Source organism: Numida meleagris, chromosome 5 (assembly GCF_002078875.1).
Source record: "Numida meleagris isolate 19003 breed g44 Domestic line chromosome 5, NumMel1.0, whole genome shotgun sequence".
NCBI lineage: Eukaryota > Metazoa > Chordata > Aves > Galliformes > Numididae > Numida > Numida meleagris.
Window position 1 is genome coordinate 51668213 of NC_034413.1, and position 19191 is coordinate 51687403.

At 41.7% G+C, this 19191-nt stretch overlaps 1 protein-coding gene across 7 annotated transcripts in view; it reads left to right on the top strand.

Annotated features, from left to right (window-relative positions):
- Positions 1283–19191, top strand: part of LOC110400359 (neurabin-1-like) — a 49142-nt gene continuing 31233 nt past the window's right edge. For 4 of the 7 annotated variants that reach the window (XM_021400190.1, XM_021400196.1, XM_021400195.1 and 1 more), the window contains exons 1-2: positions 7568–7702; positions 8159–9998. In XM_021400190.1, the coding sequence (XP_021255865.1) occupies positions 8409–9998 (1590 nt within the window). In that variant the 5' untranslated portion in view covers positions 7568–7702; positions 8159–8408. Of the gene's footprint in view, positions 1377–6201; positions 6314–7318; positions 7342–7386; positions 7527–7567; positions 7703–8158; positions 9999–19191 lie in introns of those variants that run through there. The other 3 variants (XM_021400192.1, XM_021400191.1, XM_021400193.1) reach the window with 3 other exon arrangements.

Below are 19191 nucleotides of genomic sequence, written 5' to 3' on the forward strand. Positions count from 1 at the left end.
TTGAAGGGATATGGCCACTAGTAGTACTACATTGCTTCTTAAATAAAGATATAGGAACAAATGTTTCATCCCTTCTATGGGCACGTCCACATTGACTTTTACTATAAGAATGTGGCCTCTATATTTAGAAAATAATAAAAATAATGTTATAGGAGCAATCTTTTGTTTCCAGAGCACGTGTATTTGAGAGTCCCTTAGTTTAGTAGCTACTTGTTAATGGTATTTCCTAAATTAAAAAGCCATTGTGAATAGCCCCTCATTCTTCTGCTCCAAAAATAAGCACAAAATAAGCCAGCAGCTTTGCAGTCAGAAAGCCTAGGAACGTAGTTCTGAAGTAGCTCCAGCTGTGAAATCTAGGAAGTCAGCCAGGCTGGTTTCAGCTCCCCTTAAACTAGGAACTTCCACCTACCAATAAAAGGAATGGGCACGTTGTTTATCTTTCTACAGGGTACTGATATACATCTTAAATGTGTCTAATTGAATCAATCAATCAACTGTCAAGATGAGTCCCTTAGTAGTAGCGCTGAAACAGTGATAACCCACCAGCAGATAATGAAATTCTTTGAATGATTCTGAGTGACAGATGAATACCAACATCTGACAGGAATTTTCAAATTAGATAATACCTTCGAACAGGTGGCTGGCACATCTCTCTGCAGTTCAGAAAGAGGTAGTGCCTGCTATTCACCAGGCACTGAAGAGGAAATTGCTCTCCTATAATGTATTTTTTCAGTCATAGTTCGTAAGAGTAGTGCAGTAGTGCAAAGCTTGGTGATAGCTTCTGAGAGGTTTCTTATTTGCATGGATTTGGAGGGTGTGGGTTTCTTTTTTCCACTTTCGCAGTTATGGTAGGAAAGACTTCAGTTGTAAGAGTTATTTCTTGGTATTTCTGAACAATGCATGATTGGATTCAAAAGCTAAATTAGAAATGAGAAAAAAAACGTTTAAGTAAAACAGGTTTTCTCACATTTTTTTTAAATAATTTATTAAAGTAAAACACTATCTTTATAGTTATTTTCTCATCTAAAGTTTTTTAAAATGAGGACTTTTTTTCCAAAGGAAAAACGGAATGTTTTTATTTGAACTTTTCAAAATTAGCTCTAACTACCGTTGTTTATATATACATATATACACCCTTAAAGCTATTTTACAGATTCACAGATAATTATAATTTCTCTGAAAACATTGATGTGAATTTAGTATTTGCATAAATTGCTTCTCTTTCTTTTTTCTTATAATGCCATTTGCTTACTCATCTAGCATAACTGCAGATACATCTACCAGTGGGAAACTGATTCCTCTTTTCTGTCTAGAGAAGGCTTGCAAATGGCATGTTTTCTTGATGGTTCCTTGCATCATAGTAAAAAATTGTCCTGGTAGGTAACAGATTTAAATTATTTTGTTTTGTTTTGTAATGTATACTATATACCTAAATTGTACCTCTGTTTTATTTCCACCTTTCATTTTTGTGTTATTTTACGCAATTATCGCTCACATCACTCAGCCTTACCTATTAAAGAAGCTAACTGAATTTTTGAACCTGAATTCACTTCATACTTTTCTCCTGATTTTGTGACATTATTGGTTGATGATTGGTTGATTTTTTTTAATACTCTAAGCCTAGGCAATGTCAAGGAGTCCTTGTCCTGACAGAATTTCAAAATATTGCCTTATTTATTGGAAACTGTAAGTAACTCAAGGAAACAACTTACTTATGTGTAAGACTGTGCTTCTCCCTTTTTCATTTTCTGACGTAACTGCTAGTTCAATGCAAAAACTAAGTAGTTATAATGTTTCTAGTTTGTTTTCAAACTACGTTCATTTGGCTTTATATTATAATCCAAACATAATCTCTGCATGCACGTCTTTATCTTCTGTTTTTTAGAAGGACTGGGAAATCAGAAGATTAAAATTAAGGCACTTTGTAAGAACTGCCTGTCAAAGGATATAAGGTTATCTCATAACTCAAAAATACATTTTTAAGTACATTTTTATGTGTACATAAGAATATATAACTTCTGTGTAGACATTTTAACAGAGCGAGTTTTTAGTCATACAACGAAGCAACATAGATGTTCTTTATTCTTTTTTAAATGCACATAACTATGTGAGCAGGACTTATTTCATATGATTCCCATAGCTTTCTGGATTACAGTTAAGAGATTTTACAGAAACACTTCAGGTTTTGTATAAAAACTGCTTGGTCAGACAGAAACTAATGCATCTGAATAAGAAATTGTGCTAGATAGTCTAGAATTAAAGATGCCAGTTATCCTCCCAGTGTGTGTCTCTTGGTTGACTGACTTCTGCTTTCAAAAAGATGCAACTTCAAAATGAGGCTTTTCTTATGACTGAGTCATTCATCAGGCTTTCTTCCTGTGTGACTTGTACAGGATTCTTCAGTGGCTAATAATGGGTGATCTCTTACAGTAACTTTTCCCTTGACTGATCTTACCAGGTCTCTCTTCCTCCTCTCTCTGGCTGCCTGTTTTTACAAAACTTGTAGGAACATAATTATTGTTGGAAAGTCTCAGCCTGTGTCAAAGCTGGTTGAACCAGCTGGCTGGTTTTCAAAAGTCCTTGCAGAGTAGAAGCTCAGAACCATGTAGGCAGTGTGACAGCATGTGTTTAGTTGCTTTGGAAATTGGTAAAATAGACAATAATCACAAACTTTATTTCCTAAATTCCTGTAAATTCTATTGAACTATGTCACCAGCACTCCAGTTATCAAGCTGAAAAATGCTCTGAGGGATTTTTCTGCTCAAGCAGTGTTCAGTGGGATGGCTCTTATTAAGACCCCCTGCCTCCTTGTCACGCTAACATCTGCTTACTATGCTTGACAAACCTGGTATGTTCTCAAACCAGTGTTCACAGAATTCTATAATGCCTTCATTTCTTCCCACCCTTGCTTCTTTTTTCTTTTCTTTTTCATGAGTTTGCCAGTGTGGCAAGTGGCTGTGATTGTTTGGATGCCTCAGGAACGGGGCTTGTAAGGTGAGGAAAACCACAAGCGTTTTCTAGTCAGGCTTCCTTATGTTTTTTTTTTTTTTTTTAAAGCAGCTTTGAAAGTCAACTGCTGCTGCTTTACCTTAAGGATCGGGAGGTTCTGTAAACTCAGGACTCTAGAGATTCTTCCAGTGTTTTCTCTAATGTGCTTTGGAGCTGTGATGCAAAGTAACGTTAGCTTGCAGAAATCATTAGTAAAATGCTGGCAGGCCAGTAGCACTCAATGCAGGTTTCAGTGCTTTCCCATCAACCTTCATTTACCGTTTGTGGTTCTGTGGCCAGAATATCAGTCAGGGTATTAATTCACAGGATTTCTGAGAAACAACATGCTGGGTGGGCTGTAGGAGGAAGATAGAACTAGTTATTAGCTGGATTTACCATTCTGCAGACAGCCCTGTCCCTGAAGGGCCCAGCTCTTATTAAGCAAGCAGCAAATGAAGTACTGATTTATGAAAATTAATACATTAAGATAGAACAGAATTGCCCCTCCCTGGAGCTTTGCACGACAGACACGTTTGGGAATGAGGGAGGTCAGCCCTGCTATGAGGCACAAATGACCATGAAAGCTGAGGACTGGAGTGTTGGGTATTGACACTTAGCTCACGGTGTCAGTACTCAGTAATCACCATAATAGCTTTCTAACTGAAGTTTTCTTGCAACAACGTATTTTTTTACCTACTTGCAAATTTAAAAAATAAAATCTTGTTAGGATCGGTACTAATGGACCATTTTTTTCTTTTTCTTTTTTTTTCTTTTGGACCTATAAAATATGCCATTCTTCAGTAAGCACACTTGTGCCAAAAGGCTTTTTTTTTTTTATAATTTGGCTCAAATGACAGCTGAAAACAAAGGAATGGGAGAATGGGGAAGGCACAGAGGTGACAACAGCAGGAGAAAATAAGAACAAACCATCCAGATTACAGCATTGCTGTTTGCCATTTCAACTCCAACTCGGGCATTTTTACCAGCTGCTTCTTGAATATGCTGAGGAGCAGCTTGAGGAAGGAGAAGCAAAACATGGAGCAGGCACTAACTTACCCCAAACACTGTGGCTGCAGTTTTAGAAATGAAAAGAAATATTGAACGTATATATCATCATATACAATAGCAAAGACAAACACAGTGATATTTCAGGCTTTCTCTGTGGTGCTCTTGGCACGCAGCAGAGTAATTACCACGTTATCCAGCACAATTTGAATGGAACCGAGTGAAACTTAATTAGCTTCTGTCTTTCAAGCGTTTCTTCATCCACAACACTTGTAATCTTTGGGGTCCTGCTGTGCAACTGTAATGTTCTACAGAAAATGCAAGCTGCTAGGGGAATCCCATTCCAAAATCTGGTCTAGTTTACCATCACATAATGTAATTCTTGCGCTAGTGGTGGTCTCTTTTTTTGTTCTTTGCTTTCTTCCAGGGTATCATTACATCCTTACTTTACATGGTACCATTTGGCGGCCTGGCTGGTCCATTCCATTACACTGGAAATGCCCTTCGTGGATCTGACTGTATTTAGACCCTGAGCTTCTTTCTTGCAGATTTCATCCCATAGCTGTCTGCAGTCATTGCTGCTCTTGCCTTCACCAAATAACTTGTCTCTCTCATCTGCTCTGAATTTTTTTTTACTTCTCCTGTCATTAACCAGATGGTATTGACCCTTAAATGTCATTTTAGACTTGGGTTGTGTTTTATTCTTGGGAAGAAGAGATACAATGTAATGAGTTTAAAACTAATTTATTATCTTATTTTGTATCTAACATAATTAATCTCCTAAAACTGAAAAATACTTTCTTACTTCCAATTATAGATATCACAAAATTGTCCTTCAGGCTTTTAAAAGGCTCTCTCATTCAAGTTCAGAATTACTGTTCAACTTATACTGAGTATGGCAGAAAAATAATTTCTTTCAAAAACAACTTTAAAAATCTACAAAAAAATACTGATGAAACTCTGAGTGCTTAATTAATCCTTCTATTCCAGTTTGTTTCACAAACGTATAAAATAAACACATGTTCTACTTAAAACTGCTGATGAAACTCGTGCTACACAGATTAAAGACATATTTGGTGAGTCTGAAATTTAAATCACATGATAAAACTAAAATGAGGATAAAGCTTTTAAAGAGTAAAAGTTCAGAGAACGGAGTTTTACAGTGAATGGTGAAGACAAGGTTTTGTCTCATGCAGGCTTCTTCAGCTCCAGGACAGGAGTAGTCACAAGAACATTCTTCCATTCAGAAGGCATCATCACTCTCTGCTGACCACTGGATTCCTTTTTCATCTATATGCCTTTGGAATCAGACTGAATACTGAAAGAAACCGTACCTCAGTGCTGTTTGAGCAACCACGTTTATAGAATCTTCTTTTTCTTGGAAACAATTCCATTTTTTTCTATTTTCATTGGATTCATGAGTTCATATACCACAACACTGATTCCTTCTCCCCAGGATTTTGAGCAGCCAAGGTCCTTCCTGAGTACATTCCAATGACAAAATGCTCAGTGCAACCTATTTGCTTACTCACCATTGTTTTACCTCTACAGACTGAATCTCTAAGACACTCTTCCTGGGTTTTACTGCAGTTTTAGCTACGATGAAATCCCAAACTATTCCACCTTCCCAGATTTCTTGCTCAAATTCCAGATGTACTTATCCTGAATTCTTTTGATCTTGTTAGTCATTGTTTCTGTGAACAGTTCTATTATTTCCTTCATATCAGTTCACCTAGAGTACAGTTCAGTCTTTCCTCACTAGAAACCAGTTGATCCTGATAAATATTGTCCCTTCTAGCCAGCATAGCTAGCCCAAATAACCTGTTACACTAGGTAGAAAGAGATATATATTTTTTCCTTATAAAGATATCTTTGATGCACTTAAATTTGTGTTTATGCTTTGTGTAATTAGAATTCCCACCTTTCTGAGGCACAGGGGAATCCAAAACAGGAGAATATCTTCCTGCTGCAGCCTCGTTTAGGCACTCTGTGCAAAGGCCTCTCACTTTCCTGGGCGCAGGTTGGAGCTGGGCTCTGTTATTATGTTGTTCCTGAGCTCTGCCTTTGTTTTCCTTTGAACTGCCTCCTACACGCTGGCAGGCTCCCGAAGCAGTGCGCAGAATGGTCTTTGCCCAGTGTTCAAACTGCAGAGCAACCCTGTATTTACTTTGTTTTGTGTAAGGAGGTTTCCTTTGTGTTCCCTTACAGCTCTACGCGTTAGAAATGGTGCTGAAGCTTTGCAGCTCCATCCTAGCCTACAAACACCTCAGAGAACTGTCTCAGAAGATGGGGGAGGGATGTCGCTGCTACTTTGTTCTAGGTAAGAACTACATATTCCCAACACAAGAAACGTTTGTTGCTCTTGGATTGAAACTATTTATTGTAGAACTTTACTGAAAGTGGTGCTTCGGGGTGTATCTTAGGCTGCTAGAGGCAGGTGTCGGTGAACACCACTGTCCCAACAACATTTGAAAACACAGAAGAAAGTCTCAAGAATGTCATACCCCCTTTTGTTTTAGAAAAATGAAGCGCTAGAAAAAGCCAGTGTGGATGTCTGTAAGAACGTCTGCATTTCACCACTGGTTTGGTAACTACTAGGTGAAATGTCACTTTGTCTCTTTTCAAGTTTTTGTTCCACTGGAAACTCACAGTTACTTGAATTTGGAATGAAAAATCATCAAATTTTGGACATTCCCACAAGGCAAGAATACAGAATCTGGTTAAATTTCTTCTTTTCAATACTTGGTGTCAGTTCCTGATTCCAGGCATTGTTGGTTTTCTCTGGTGCTCTCTTGATTGCTGCGTGTGATTTGTACATAGGCTGCGTGGAAGCAACTTCTGGCCGGTAACCCGAACCGCGCATCCCGTAGGATGGGTCAAAGCCCATGCTGTAATTTGGACAAACGCAGCAGGGCACACGCGGTCCCGCTGGCGGAGGCGCGCCGAGACTCCCGACGGCTCCGCACTCTCCCGGCACCGGGAAGCTCGGTGCGCGCAGAGCCGCCGCGTGCTCGTGAGGAGTTTTCTGCTAAAACAGCGGTTTAAAAAGCGTGGATTTGAAAAAGAAAGGAGAAAAGTCGATCGATGCGGCGTTCCCTTACTTCCTGCTTTCCGCGCCGGGACGCCCTCAGCCGGGAGCGGCCTCACCGCACCGCGGCCGCTGCGCCGGGCTTTGAAAATCCCGCGCGGCCCTTCCCCGGGGGCGGCCCGGACGGCGCCTCGGCTGCGTTCTTTGGCGAGGGTGCGGCGGGCCGGGGCCGGGCTGCTCCCCGCCGTCCCTCGCCTCGACGCCTCCGCGGCCCCGGGCCGCCCCGCCCCGCGCTAACGGCCGCCGGTCCCGCTGACATGGTATCACCCGCAACCCGCGCGGCGTGGTATATCCCGGCGCTGCCCTCGGCCCCCCCCAGCCCCTCTCTTCCCTCACGCTGAGAGGAACGAGGGCGCGCCCGCCGCTCCCTCTCTTTGTGTGCGAGCGGAGCGAGGCGGCGCGCGGGCGGGCCCGAGGCGCGGAGCGGAGGAGGGCGTTGCGCGGCGTGAGAGGCGGCGCGGGGCGGGCGGGCGGTTCGGAGCGGGGCCGCGGGGGCGGGCGGAAGGCGGCGTGGGGAGCGCGGGGCGGTCAGCGGCGGCGGGTAATGATGGCGTGGTGCGCGCGGCCGCTGGGCGGCCAGGAGCGCTGAGGGGAAGGAGGCGGCGGGACCCCCGCCCCCAGGTAGGCCGGCTCGGAAAGTTTGGGGCGAGGTGCCGGGGCGGCCCCCGCGGCGCGGAGGCGCTGGCGTGGCGGGGGGAGCCCCGACTCGCGGTCGAAAGTCGTAGCTCTCTCGCTTCCGGGCAACCCGCGGACACCCGGGCCCCTCCGCCTCGCTTCGCCTCGGCCCGGCCTCCCCGGGCGGCAGGAAGGGACGGCGGCCTCACCCCGCGCTCCACCCCCGCGGCCCGGGCTGCCGGCGCCGGGCGGAGGGATGCCGGGCGGGGGGCGGCCGCCGCCCCGCGGAGCCCTCGGGGCCGGTGCTCGGGCGGGCGGCTGCCGGCAGCCGGGGCCGCGCGTCCCGGCGGACACAATAGGCTTTATCCGGGCTCGCGCCGCTTCTCCGGGAATGCGAGTTCGGGATTCGTGTGACACGCTGGCGAGGTCCCGAGTTAATTAAAACTCTCTGTCTCCCTGCAGATGGCTTTCTGGATACTGTGATCCGCAGCGGAGATAATATCCGATGTGGCCGTCTACGCGCTGTGATTTCTTTCTCTCCGCGTATGCACCCGTGCAGCCCGTCTGAGTGTGAGCGTGGAGGCCGGCTGAAGGGGAAAAGGCAGCTTTTCTCCTGCGGGATCAGCTCTGCCCGAGGTCGCAGGGTGGCAGCTTAGCGCCTGTGAGTTTTCCTTCCTGCTTCTCGGGAGCTGAGGGAGCCTGCTCTCTGACAATGATGAAAACTGAGGGCAAAGGGGAAAGGACTTTAAGAAGTGCTTCTCCACACCGAAATGCCTACAAGTCTGATTTCCATGCTATCAAATGCTCTTTTGATGGAGTGAACAGTCCCGAAAACACTTCCAACAAAACGGGCTTGCAGCAGAAGCTGAGCACCTCTTCCAATGGAGGGGGAAATGACCCACACAGTCGAGGTAGAGCTGCCACTTATGGCAATAGAGTTCACAAGATCAAAAGTATGTTTCTGCAGATGGGAGGCTCCACTTCCACACCCTCTTGTGAAAGTAGTCCACCTGCTGAGACTAAATTAATCAGCCGGGCCACAGCAGCAGAGCATGGACCTTCTCCAGGTAGCACGTCTTTCCTCATTATCCAAAAAAACAACCTTCTTAATACAAGCACCAGCCCCAGCAGCAGTCCTGTGGATTCGTCGTCTGTGCCTTCTACTGCTGATAAGATCGTACGCAGCAATGATGAGGCAGACTTGGACAAAGTCGCCCTGGCAGAAAAATTTTCCGAGACCAGGAAGCTGTTTGAGAGAAATATAAAACAACGAAGCTCTGTGGACAGGTATTCTCCTAGCAAATGTGAAAGAAGTGAAGATAAGAGAAGACATGGTTCAGCTTCTGACTGCAGCAGTGTGGTGGACCACTTCAGTTTTAATACAGAAGTGAGTCCTCCAGTTGGACTGGATAAAGTTGAAAATCAAGGTAGCGAGCTGAAGCAGCAGCATCCCAATAATGGCTCCAAAACCTCCTTCCTGAATGCTGGGCCCATTTCTAGGAGGCTGGAAAGCTTTCTGGGTGACAGTGATACTGAAGAATCCAAAGAAATTTCCAAAAGTGATAGCCCAAATCAGGGCCCTTTGAGAGGCCACTGCAGTTTGGATTCATCTATTGCTGTTGAAGGAAGCCTGGAGAAGACGACATCCACCAAAGTGCCTGTGATCGGCAGAGATGGGCTGAGTGACGTATTTGAAAAAGATAAGAGAGAGGAAGCAGTACTGGGGAGAAGCCTGAAGGATACGAGCAGTATACCCAGTCAGGAGGCAAAGTGGAGAACAGAGACTGTTCTTTCCCCCATTTCCCCTGTTGAGGAGACTTCTGTGGAGCTGGCTGTGCAAGATGAAACCTCAGGGCATGAAAAAGAGGGTTTGGAGAAAGGTCATGTTGTTTGTGAGGATCAAGCACTCAAATATCAAATACAAGAAGGGAAAAGCTATTCCTTGGAGGTAGTAGAAGAGTTTACAGAAAGAAACGGAACTAATCAGGAAGAAGTGAGAGATGGGATGTCTGTGAATGATGGTCCAGTTCAGGATGTTCTGCAGCAGGAAAGGGATACTGAAGAAGAGGAGCAAGTAGTAGAAAAGCAGAGTTACAACTTCTGTGCTTTTGGAATAGAAAATGCAGCTTTTGATGATTATAGGGATGCAGAATCAGAGAACCAAGAGCCTGAAGACAACGAAATTTTGGAAGAAGAGGCGGAATATATGTACGATAGTGAGTATGAGGAGTTTCCTGGACTTTCTGAAGAGGAAGATCCTGAGCCAGACCGAAAAGTCAAGTTCTCAACAGCTCCCATCAAGGTATGTACATTTGAATTTTCTTTGTAGGTTTGTTTTCTTTTCATTGTTTTGCAATCCAAAATACCCAGGAATACATCTTTTGGAAGTGTTTTGTGTTTTGTTTCATTTTCAAACCTGTAAAAACCCTTTAGATAATGTGACTTTATGGCTTTTACTCTAAACTGCTTGGTTTTCTGAAAAAGATAAAAATGGATGTTGTCACAAGTGAATTCTAAGTCACAGCAGCTTCATAAGGTAGTATAGTGAAACACAAGATTTCACTTACTTGATGGATATTTTTAGGAACACTGACTTTTAGAAACAAATTCAGACACGTGGCCCTTAATACTTGATCTCGTTTATTTAAAATTGTGGTGTTGTACTGGAAAGGTCTGTTTCAGTTTTACTTTTTGTACAAAAGTTTTAAAAAAAAATCTTCAGATGCAATTTCAAATGTTTTGACTTTGGCATGGGAAAATATCAAATTACTTGTTCCTGTTATTTAAGATTATAGACTTTTCTGTGATAGTACCTATAATATTTATTATAATATAAATAATATCTATAATGTTTCTATTGGTGGGGTGAACGTTCTCTAGCAGTATTAGTGTGATGACTATTTTGGAGTTACTAAGTTGTGGAAGTCAGAGTGACAAGGCTGACTTAATAATAGGAAGCACTGCGAGTTACAATGCTAACAAATTGAGAAGATGCTGGGCTCTGTTCTTCAGTTGCCAAAAACACACACAGAATGAATGAAGTCATTCCGTAGTGCAAGCCCTGCGTACCTGTAGTCCTGTTGCAGACTGTGGTTATTCTTGTCCCACCTGAAACTTGAGAGGACTGAGAGATGAGGAACAAGATGGAATGGGAAGCTGTCCAGGCTTTCTCAACCGTACTTTTTTCACTCACATAATAGTAGAAGAAAAAATACCATCTTCAATAGAAGTTTTTACGCTTTCTCTGTACTGATGAAAAAGATGTAAAAACTAAGACTCCTGTACTTCCTGCAGCACGAAACTCCCAGTTTGATAAAGATAGACTCAGTGCTCTGCCCCAGAAGATGTTTTGTGTATGGCAAAATCCAGGATTTGTTACTTGTGGTTTTTTATAGTCCTTCCATAGGCAGGATGGCTTTATATGGCTTTCTTGTGGATGATGCTTTCTCAGTGGTGACCTGGAACTCTGAAGGGGGGGCAGTGCTGCTATTGGAAGCTGCATAAGGAGTGGGGTGAAGGCTGCTGGAAAGCCAAAGGGCACCAGACCATTCCCTGCATGTTTCTGTTCCTCAGTGTCTGAGGGGAGTGCAGCACGTCATCGGCTAGAACTGCACGTTCATTTGTTGGTGCCTGCTGTCTTGCTCTAGGCTGGGTCTGTCATTGCTGAAGTCCTGCAGAAGCAGTGGTTGCAACAAGTCAGTGTCAGGTTTAGTTCAAAGCATTGATAGGAATCTCTGCCAGACATGATAGAAGCTCTCCTTTAGACAAAAACCTCAGGTTTAGCCCTGGTTGTGCCCTTTGACTGCAGCTGCTTCTCTGACAGCCCCCAGAGCCAACCTCTACCAAGTTATCAACTGCACAGCCAAAAGATGAAGTTAGTAGCAACTGTTAGTGTTTTCACATTAAGATAACGTGGTTATTGCCATAATGCCTGACTTTGGGATTGACAGAATAAATGGTACTTAATAGCAGCATGGGCAGTGAAGTTTCTTTTCAAGGGCTTGTGATTGAAGCTTGTGATACTTGGCTTCCCCTGTCCTTTCTTCTAATGAAACATCACTTTATCTCTTTCCTATCAGGAGTATAGAGATCTCTTTCTGTGTGATAGATTTCTTGTTTGGCTTTATGGATAGATTTTAGTGCATCTTAAATTGAAAAAGAAGAATCCCAAGTGGTAACAAAAGATGATTTCTGGCCCCTAGCCACAGCTCAGAGCAGTGCCACAGGGAGAACTGTATCCAACTAACTTCCTTCAGCTTTATTTAGACAAGTGAGCATGATTGAAATGTGAGTGTCATTCCAGCCATCTGCAGCCCTGGAGGAGAAGGCTGTGTTTCTCCCCTTCCTAGACCCTCTTGCGTGAGGCCGGGCTGGAGTTGGCTTTTTGGCTGTTTTCTTTCTGTGCTGTGGTCTGGCCTATCCTGCTGCTCTTCCCAGTGTAGCTGTGTAGTGGCTGTGAGGCAGCCAGCTCTGTGTTTTACAGTTGCTGCTCAGCAGGTGTTTGAGGTGGAAAAGTCAAAACATTCAGAAGGTGTCTGGGGAAGAAAAAACATGTTTTCAAAACGTTGAATGATGGAGCTCTGACTGTTGTGTTTGGTAGACTCAAAGCAAACATGGGATATGATATAGGTAATGGGTATAATTGAACACCACTCTTAGGGTATCTGTGTATATGCTAGAGCAGTGCAGAGAACTTGAGTAATACCTGTATTGAGAAGTTTCTCCTCACATGTGAAACTGATAAGGCTTTTGAGTAAGAGAAAGAGACTGGAGCTCCCAGGAGATGTGGAATGAAGCTAATACTGTTAGCCCTGTGTCTGACCCATGCTGGAGCTCTGCAGTTGTTGACAGCTGTAGTGGGGCTTAAGAACACAGAATTTTGAACTGATAATTTCGGGAAAGATGAAACGCTTATATAAATACTATGTTATTTGCAGTTGCTCTGTGCCTGCGAAAATGAGTGGAGATGAGACTTTTAAAATTAAAGTTTAAATTTTGTAGAAGCTGATGGTAAATGTTGGGGAAGGTTTCTTACTTGCCATAGGTGACCTGAGTGCTGCTGTGTGATCTCTGCAGCCCTTAAGGAGCATTGCAGCTCGGCGGTTTGTTTCTCCTGCAGTTGTGAAAAGAGTGATGCTGTACAGTTACTAGCAGAACTATGTTGCTTGATTGGGGTTGTGTTATGGTACGTGGGCTATTTTTAGCCCCTTGTTGCCACATCTGAAGTCAGTGAGGAATGCAAAGTACACTCAGCTGTCCAAGGTATCCACAAGAATACTGAATTTGTCTTTGTCCTAAAGTTTTCTGAATAAACCACATAAGTGATCAGCATTACAAACAGTGCAAATAACGTCAGGTAACTGTGCTGTCATCTCTTTGTACTTCAGTATGCTTTTGTAATGTAGAGATTAAACTCGCTCTCAATTATGTGATCGCCTTGAAAGGCTTTAATTAACACAGATGTAATGACAGGGTGCAGTTTGACATTTGTAATTCTGAAACTTTCCGTTGGTAAAACAAACGCTCATTTCCAAATTGGCTTCTTCAGATGTCTTTACCTCTGACTGTGTCAGACTTTGTCCTCAAAACCTTGAGTAGCACTGTGACTGAGTTCTGTAATGGTTTATGATCCTTAGAAATTCTGTAGCTCTGGTAACCTGAAAAGATAATACAGCTACTATTCAATTCCATAGGTCTGTTTGATTTGCAGTGTTAACCAGTTTGTGTTGCATGGGAGTGTTTGTCCCCAGCTCTGTGAATAATACTTGATTTCAAGATTAAGTGAATAACATGGCTTAAAGGAAATTAAAAACCAAAACATGAAGGCTTTTATATTTGCTGCAGTTGAGCAAAACATTATTTTTTTTTTTTCTTATGAGAAGAAATTAAAAGCAGTCTCATACTTTCTGTGTGGTTCTAACCAGCCAAGTATCAGCTGCTCTTGAGGGAATGTGCAAATCCCTCATAATATTGCCATTTGTCTCATACATCAAAGTGAAACTGTTCTATGTGTAGCTGGAATACAAATAGTAGTCTTGTTCAGCCTGGCACGCTGTTCTATCTTTTTACTACAGAACTGCTTACTGTGGAAGTTAATGAAGCAGTAAATGAAGATAGGCTTGAATTAGATTTAACGTATAACAGCCTATCTATAAATGCTACTGTTTTTAGGAAATGCACAATTTTTCTAAGTCAACGTCTGTTCTCCCGATCATTGTTTCAACAAAATGTTGCAGAGTAGTGCTTCAGCATCTTACATCCCCTGGTTTTTGAACTGTAAATTCTACGCTTCTGGATTTTATACACAGAAAAGAATGCAAAATCCATTAACTGGCAGTAGATGCCCAGACCTGGATTGTCTTCAGTTGTCATTGTAATTAGAGAATAATTGATGACTCCATGAATGGTCAACTGTTTGTCAGCCATTGAAGCACTTCAGTAAGATACTCGTGTGGCATTAAGAGATGGGTATATCACATGGAAGTAGGTTGATTTAGGAAAATAGAAATTGAACTTGAGAGTAGACAAACAGAATTGTCTTGCACTTGGGAAGTCATCTGGTTTTTCTTGGCGGAGGCAGTGTATTTCTATCAGACTTCATTAAAGATCTTTTTAATGACAAAACAACTTATAGATTTTACGTGTTTTGAAGCTCTGTTTATTGCTTGCATTGGTGTTCCAGCTCTTATATCTGAACAGTCTTGTCCTACAACTTTTCTTTGTATTTTTATCTTGAAGTTACTGTACTCCCCACAGTACTGTTCAGTTAATTTCCTCAAAAAATACCCCTGGTTTTGAGCATAGCGTTGTAGTGTTTTGCTTGCATCTGAGATTACTGCATTTCCCTCTGACAGGCATAGCAGTATAAGACGTTTAAAAAAAAAAAAAAAAAGTGGGTATTAACTGGAGGAAAAAGTTACTTGTGAAAATATTGTGGGTTTTTTTTATTGTTTGTTTTGTTTTTATTGTTTTTTGGGGGGGGGGGGATTGTTTACTTTTTGAAAGTAAACTTTTCCTGAAATTTCAGTTTTCTTGGAAGTCAGTAAATATTTCTGAAGCCTAAACACATTCCGTTCTGCTTATAGATTTATCTGGTTTTAGAAAATTCTGTATCCTGTATTTCTTATGCATTTGTGGTCTGTATTGAGACCTTTTGTTTCTATGGCATTTGTTCAGCTTTCCATAAAGAAGTATGTCATTCTTTGGCATTTTTTTTCACCAGAAATATTCTTCCATTTAGATTTTTAGGAAATATTTGGTATGTGTGTTTTGCAGCAGTGGAGCTGGCATTTCAAGAGTCTTTGGAAGAGAGTCTGCTGCAAGGGTATGGGACTGTACAGAAGAAATCTAAATCTGAGTAGAAAAAGGAAACAATTTTTTTTTCTATCCCACCTCACTGCTGGAGCAGCTTGTCTCTTTCTATTTATATCTCAATGTGGTTTTGACCAAATCATTCACTGACTGCAGTTAAATGACACACTAGCTGTCCTATTGGATGTACTTGTTGATGCTATGAAAGCAGACAAATATGAGGACATGAGATTATGGGTGTCACCATCGATCCATCCTCACTCCTTTTTCGGACCTTCCACCTTTTAACTTTCTAGCAGTTTCACCTGGATTTGATGGCAGAGAGAGAAATTTGTAAAGTATTTTTAAAATATTGCCTGATATTGAGAAAATCAGCACCTCTGAAGAGTGTTGCGGATTAACGTCCTCACTGATGGCAGGGCTGCAGCTTTAGTTTCCATTCTTTCTGGCTTTGGTAGCTAGCAGTGCAGCATATGCTGTGTCTTGTTTGGAGGACAGCAATGGGGAAGAGAAGGTAGGAATGACTGAAGTGGAGGCACTTGTGGGTTTCACTGGAGATGAAGTCCAGACAAACCTGAGGTGGTTACCCAGGAGGATGGAGGAGTTGCAGGGGAGGTGAGATGATTATGCAGAGTGCAGGCAGAGAGAAGCAGACTTGCAGGAGACAAGTTCATTAGCTCAACAGTTAAGCTGCTGAAAGATTCAGCATCTTTGTGATTGCTGCTATTAGCAGCTGAGAATACTCAACCTAGACTGATGTGAAAGCACAAGCAGGCAATAGCTGAAACTTGTTTGTAGTTTACTTCTTGAGAAATGGAAAAAATAAGTTATCCTTTTTGTATCATTCTAAATACAGCACAAATTAATTTGGCATTTCAGGTATCTTTGAAAGAGAGGCCAGTTTTGAGATGGGACTGCAGAAATGTAAGAATGGAAAGAGGAAGAGAGTGAGATGAATTTATTGAATAGTTTGATAGATGTATGTCAGTGGAATCATGAGAAAACTCATTAAGCTTGTCACAGTTATTGACATGTTAGTGCTGTTCAGAAATTTTCAGTATTTGTGGGTTTTAATCATCCAAGCAGGAAGAGAATACTATGTGACCAAGGGCAGAAAAATAATCAGTAAGTTCGTTTGATATTTAGGTTTGACAGCAGAGAGCAAAGTAGCTGTGGTTAACTTTTTGAAAACACGTCTATTAAGCAAATACATTTTAATTGATGTTCTGCTTTCAATATCATTAGAATTCATTTTGTTAAGAGTTTGAAAATTATATTGCTGTAGTTTTGGTTGTCTCAGATAAATTGATTCAAGTGTGAAGATTGGTGTGTGGTGTAAAGATTCATAAACATGAGTCCTTGTCTTGTGAGTATATTACATTTATTTGTGAATTTGAGATGCCTGAAGAACTGAGTTTCATGTTGGAACAACAAAATATTTTGTTATTTAAGTGAATGTTTTTGTGTCTTTGATGTGGGCTGGGATGTCTACTCTCTAGCCAACAACAGGTGAAAGAGCTTACTTTGGATTTGGTGGGTTGATTGCCCATCTGCCTTACCGGAAGACTGGCCATTACTGGAAAGACTGGCAGAGAAATTGAATCTGTAATTGCCATGCTTGTTCTTCTTCAGGCAGAGAATTTCTGGATTTATTTCTCCAAAATGTGGTTGTAAAAGTGTTCCTTGGCTTAGAGAAACATCAGTTGAAGGACTAATGGACTTAATGTGATAAACAGGAAGTGTGTTCCATGCATATTCTTGTTCCATGCCTTTTATTTAGGAACTGGTTGAAATGTGTAGTTGACTGTTTTCTAACACGCAACTGTGAAGTGCATGACCTCAGGAGAATGGAGGTGGAGGTGCTGTGGGGCAGATGTGCCAGCCTGTGCATTTGGCGGGGCTGAGGGGATGGTGCAGGCAGGGGACGTAAGTGCTAGCCAGGTTGGATGATGCTGGCTGAATATGCAAGCTGGGAAATGGTATTGTGGACGTGGAATAAGGCTGCCCTTACACCTTTATGTGAACTAACTTGGTGATGGTGTTGGTTTGGTTTGTTTGCTTTGTTAAATTAAGTTAGAGCTACAGAACAAAACACTTAAGTGTACGCAGCCCTCCAGTCCACTTGTTTGGTAACAGAAAATGCTACATTGAATGCAATGATTTGTAGCATCAGTCTGTATAACAGTTACCAACTGTTCCAAATCAAATCTGAACTTTGTTGTTTATATTTTTCAATAAAACGAGAAAATAGACATGGTATCTTGGTTTGCTGATTTAAAGCATCTGATAGCATGAAGTGATTTAAATCAGATAGTCACTTTTCACTTCAATAATGGCCAAAAAAAAGCTAACCTTGTAGCTTTTAGAAACAGAGGGAATAATGTAGCGGTAATGTGATGTCTACTCCAAAGGAAGATGGAGATTGTAAGAGTAAACTGCTAAGCGTACCTTATACGTCGCTGGCTTCAGTGCTACTGTTTCAAATGATTATTCATGTTTGCCTGGGTACTTGATATCTCACCAGACATTCCAAAGGTCATCCACTGAAAAAGCTGAAATTGTTCATTATTAGGCAATTTCCCCGAAACCATAACTTGAATTTTGAATGTGTGGCTTTATTGAGTGTCAATGAACTTGAATGTTCAACATAAGAATTGTATTTCAGAGGACATATGAACCAACTGCTGGAGTCTTTGCTTGGCAAAGCTTCGAGGTGCAGGTGTCAGTAACACTGCAATGCCTCTCTCCCAACTCATTAAGTGTTACTTTAACTGCTTTCATAGCTTATGCTTCTCCACAAATATTATTGAATTAGAATTTAAAAGTGATGTTGAAATTGCTTCCATTCTAATGAGTTGGGAACCCTTTGAGGCAGTTGTTGATTTTACTGTTTAATTGTTTGTAACATTATGCTTTTGATTGTGCAGAAACAACTCTTTCTACTAGAAATGAATATAGGTGTGGAGGTCTTTGGGCTGTGTTCTATGACTTTACAACAGAGATTTGTGCAAGCAAATCTTCCTCAAGAGTTATCCTTAAAAAAAAAATACCATTCTACTAAAATTAGCATAGTTTATATGGAGGACTTTTTAAGTCCTGCTAAGACTTTGAACTGTGAGGTTATTGTTGTTTTTCTGTGATAATGCTGTTTTCTGTGACAGCACTGAAGTGATACAATGGAGATTTTTAGTTCCGTATGGCAGCAGTAACTGAATGGCGGTATCTTTTAGAAAGAGATAAACCGAGTTTTGCATTCCAAAAGTGATTCATTTTCCTGGTGTAATGAATACAGTTTGTTCTGACTCCAAAAAAAAATGTATATTTGTTCTTCGAGGACTAAGTATATATTTGAAAATTTCCAAGTATGTATCTTAGCAGTTTAATTAAAGTAGTCCTTAAAAATTCATCTCTTTGTGAGTGATGTGATGTGGTGTGATGTGTTTTATTCATTCCAAAGAAAAGAGGACTTGAGTGTAAAAAGAAATTATTTCTTTCAGATCAGGTTTTTTCACCATTTGTTAGCTTTACTGGAACCAGAAGGTGTTAATGGTAGGTTAACTGGTTAACCTTCTGGATATTTAACAAGCTGTGATAAAAGACTTGGTTTTCTACTGTGTTGTGACAGTAACTTGCATTTGCTTAAGCACTTCTGTTAGAAATGAGTCGAGACCAAGACGAGTTGGGCCTGCTAGAGCTGGGAGGTTGGCCAGGATGGCCTCTGGAGGTCCCTTCCAACCCATTCTGTCATCCTTGAGAAATGGAAGTTCGTGCAGTCTGCAGGTAGCTGTCAGTAAGTAGGTGCTGGGGATGCTGCCAGCCGGAACTGGGTAACATCACTGAAGCAGCCTGGGGCAGTTTGTGTTACAAACAACTGGCTTACCAACCTACGTTTATTGTTTTAACTGGTAATATTGTAAAAGGTAGATCAGAATTTGTTTGATCTACTTCTGTTAAAATCTTTATTGAGTTTTACATAATTCCTGTATTTTGTTCTTCAGTAATAATGTTAAACATCAGCTTGGTCAGATAGCTTAATGTCACGGTCCTCAGTGCCGCTCATTTTTTTTTGAAAGTGATCTTGTTCGTGGGAATTGCCATGCTATTTGAAGATATATTGGAAGTTAAATATTTATACAGTCCAGTGGCACTAAGTGGCACTAAACACAAGCTATCTACTCTTTATG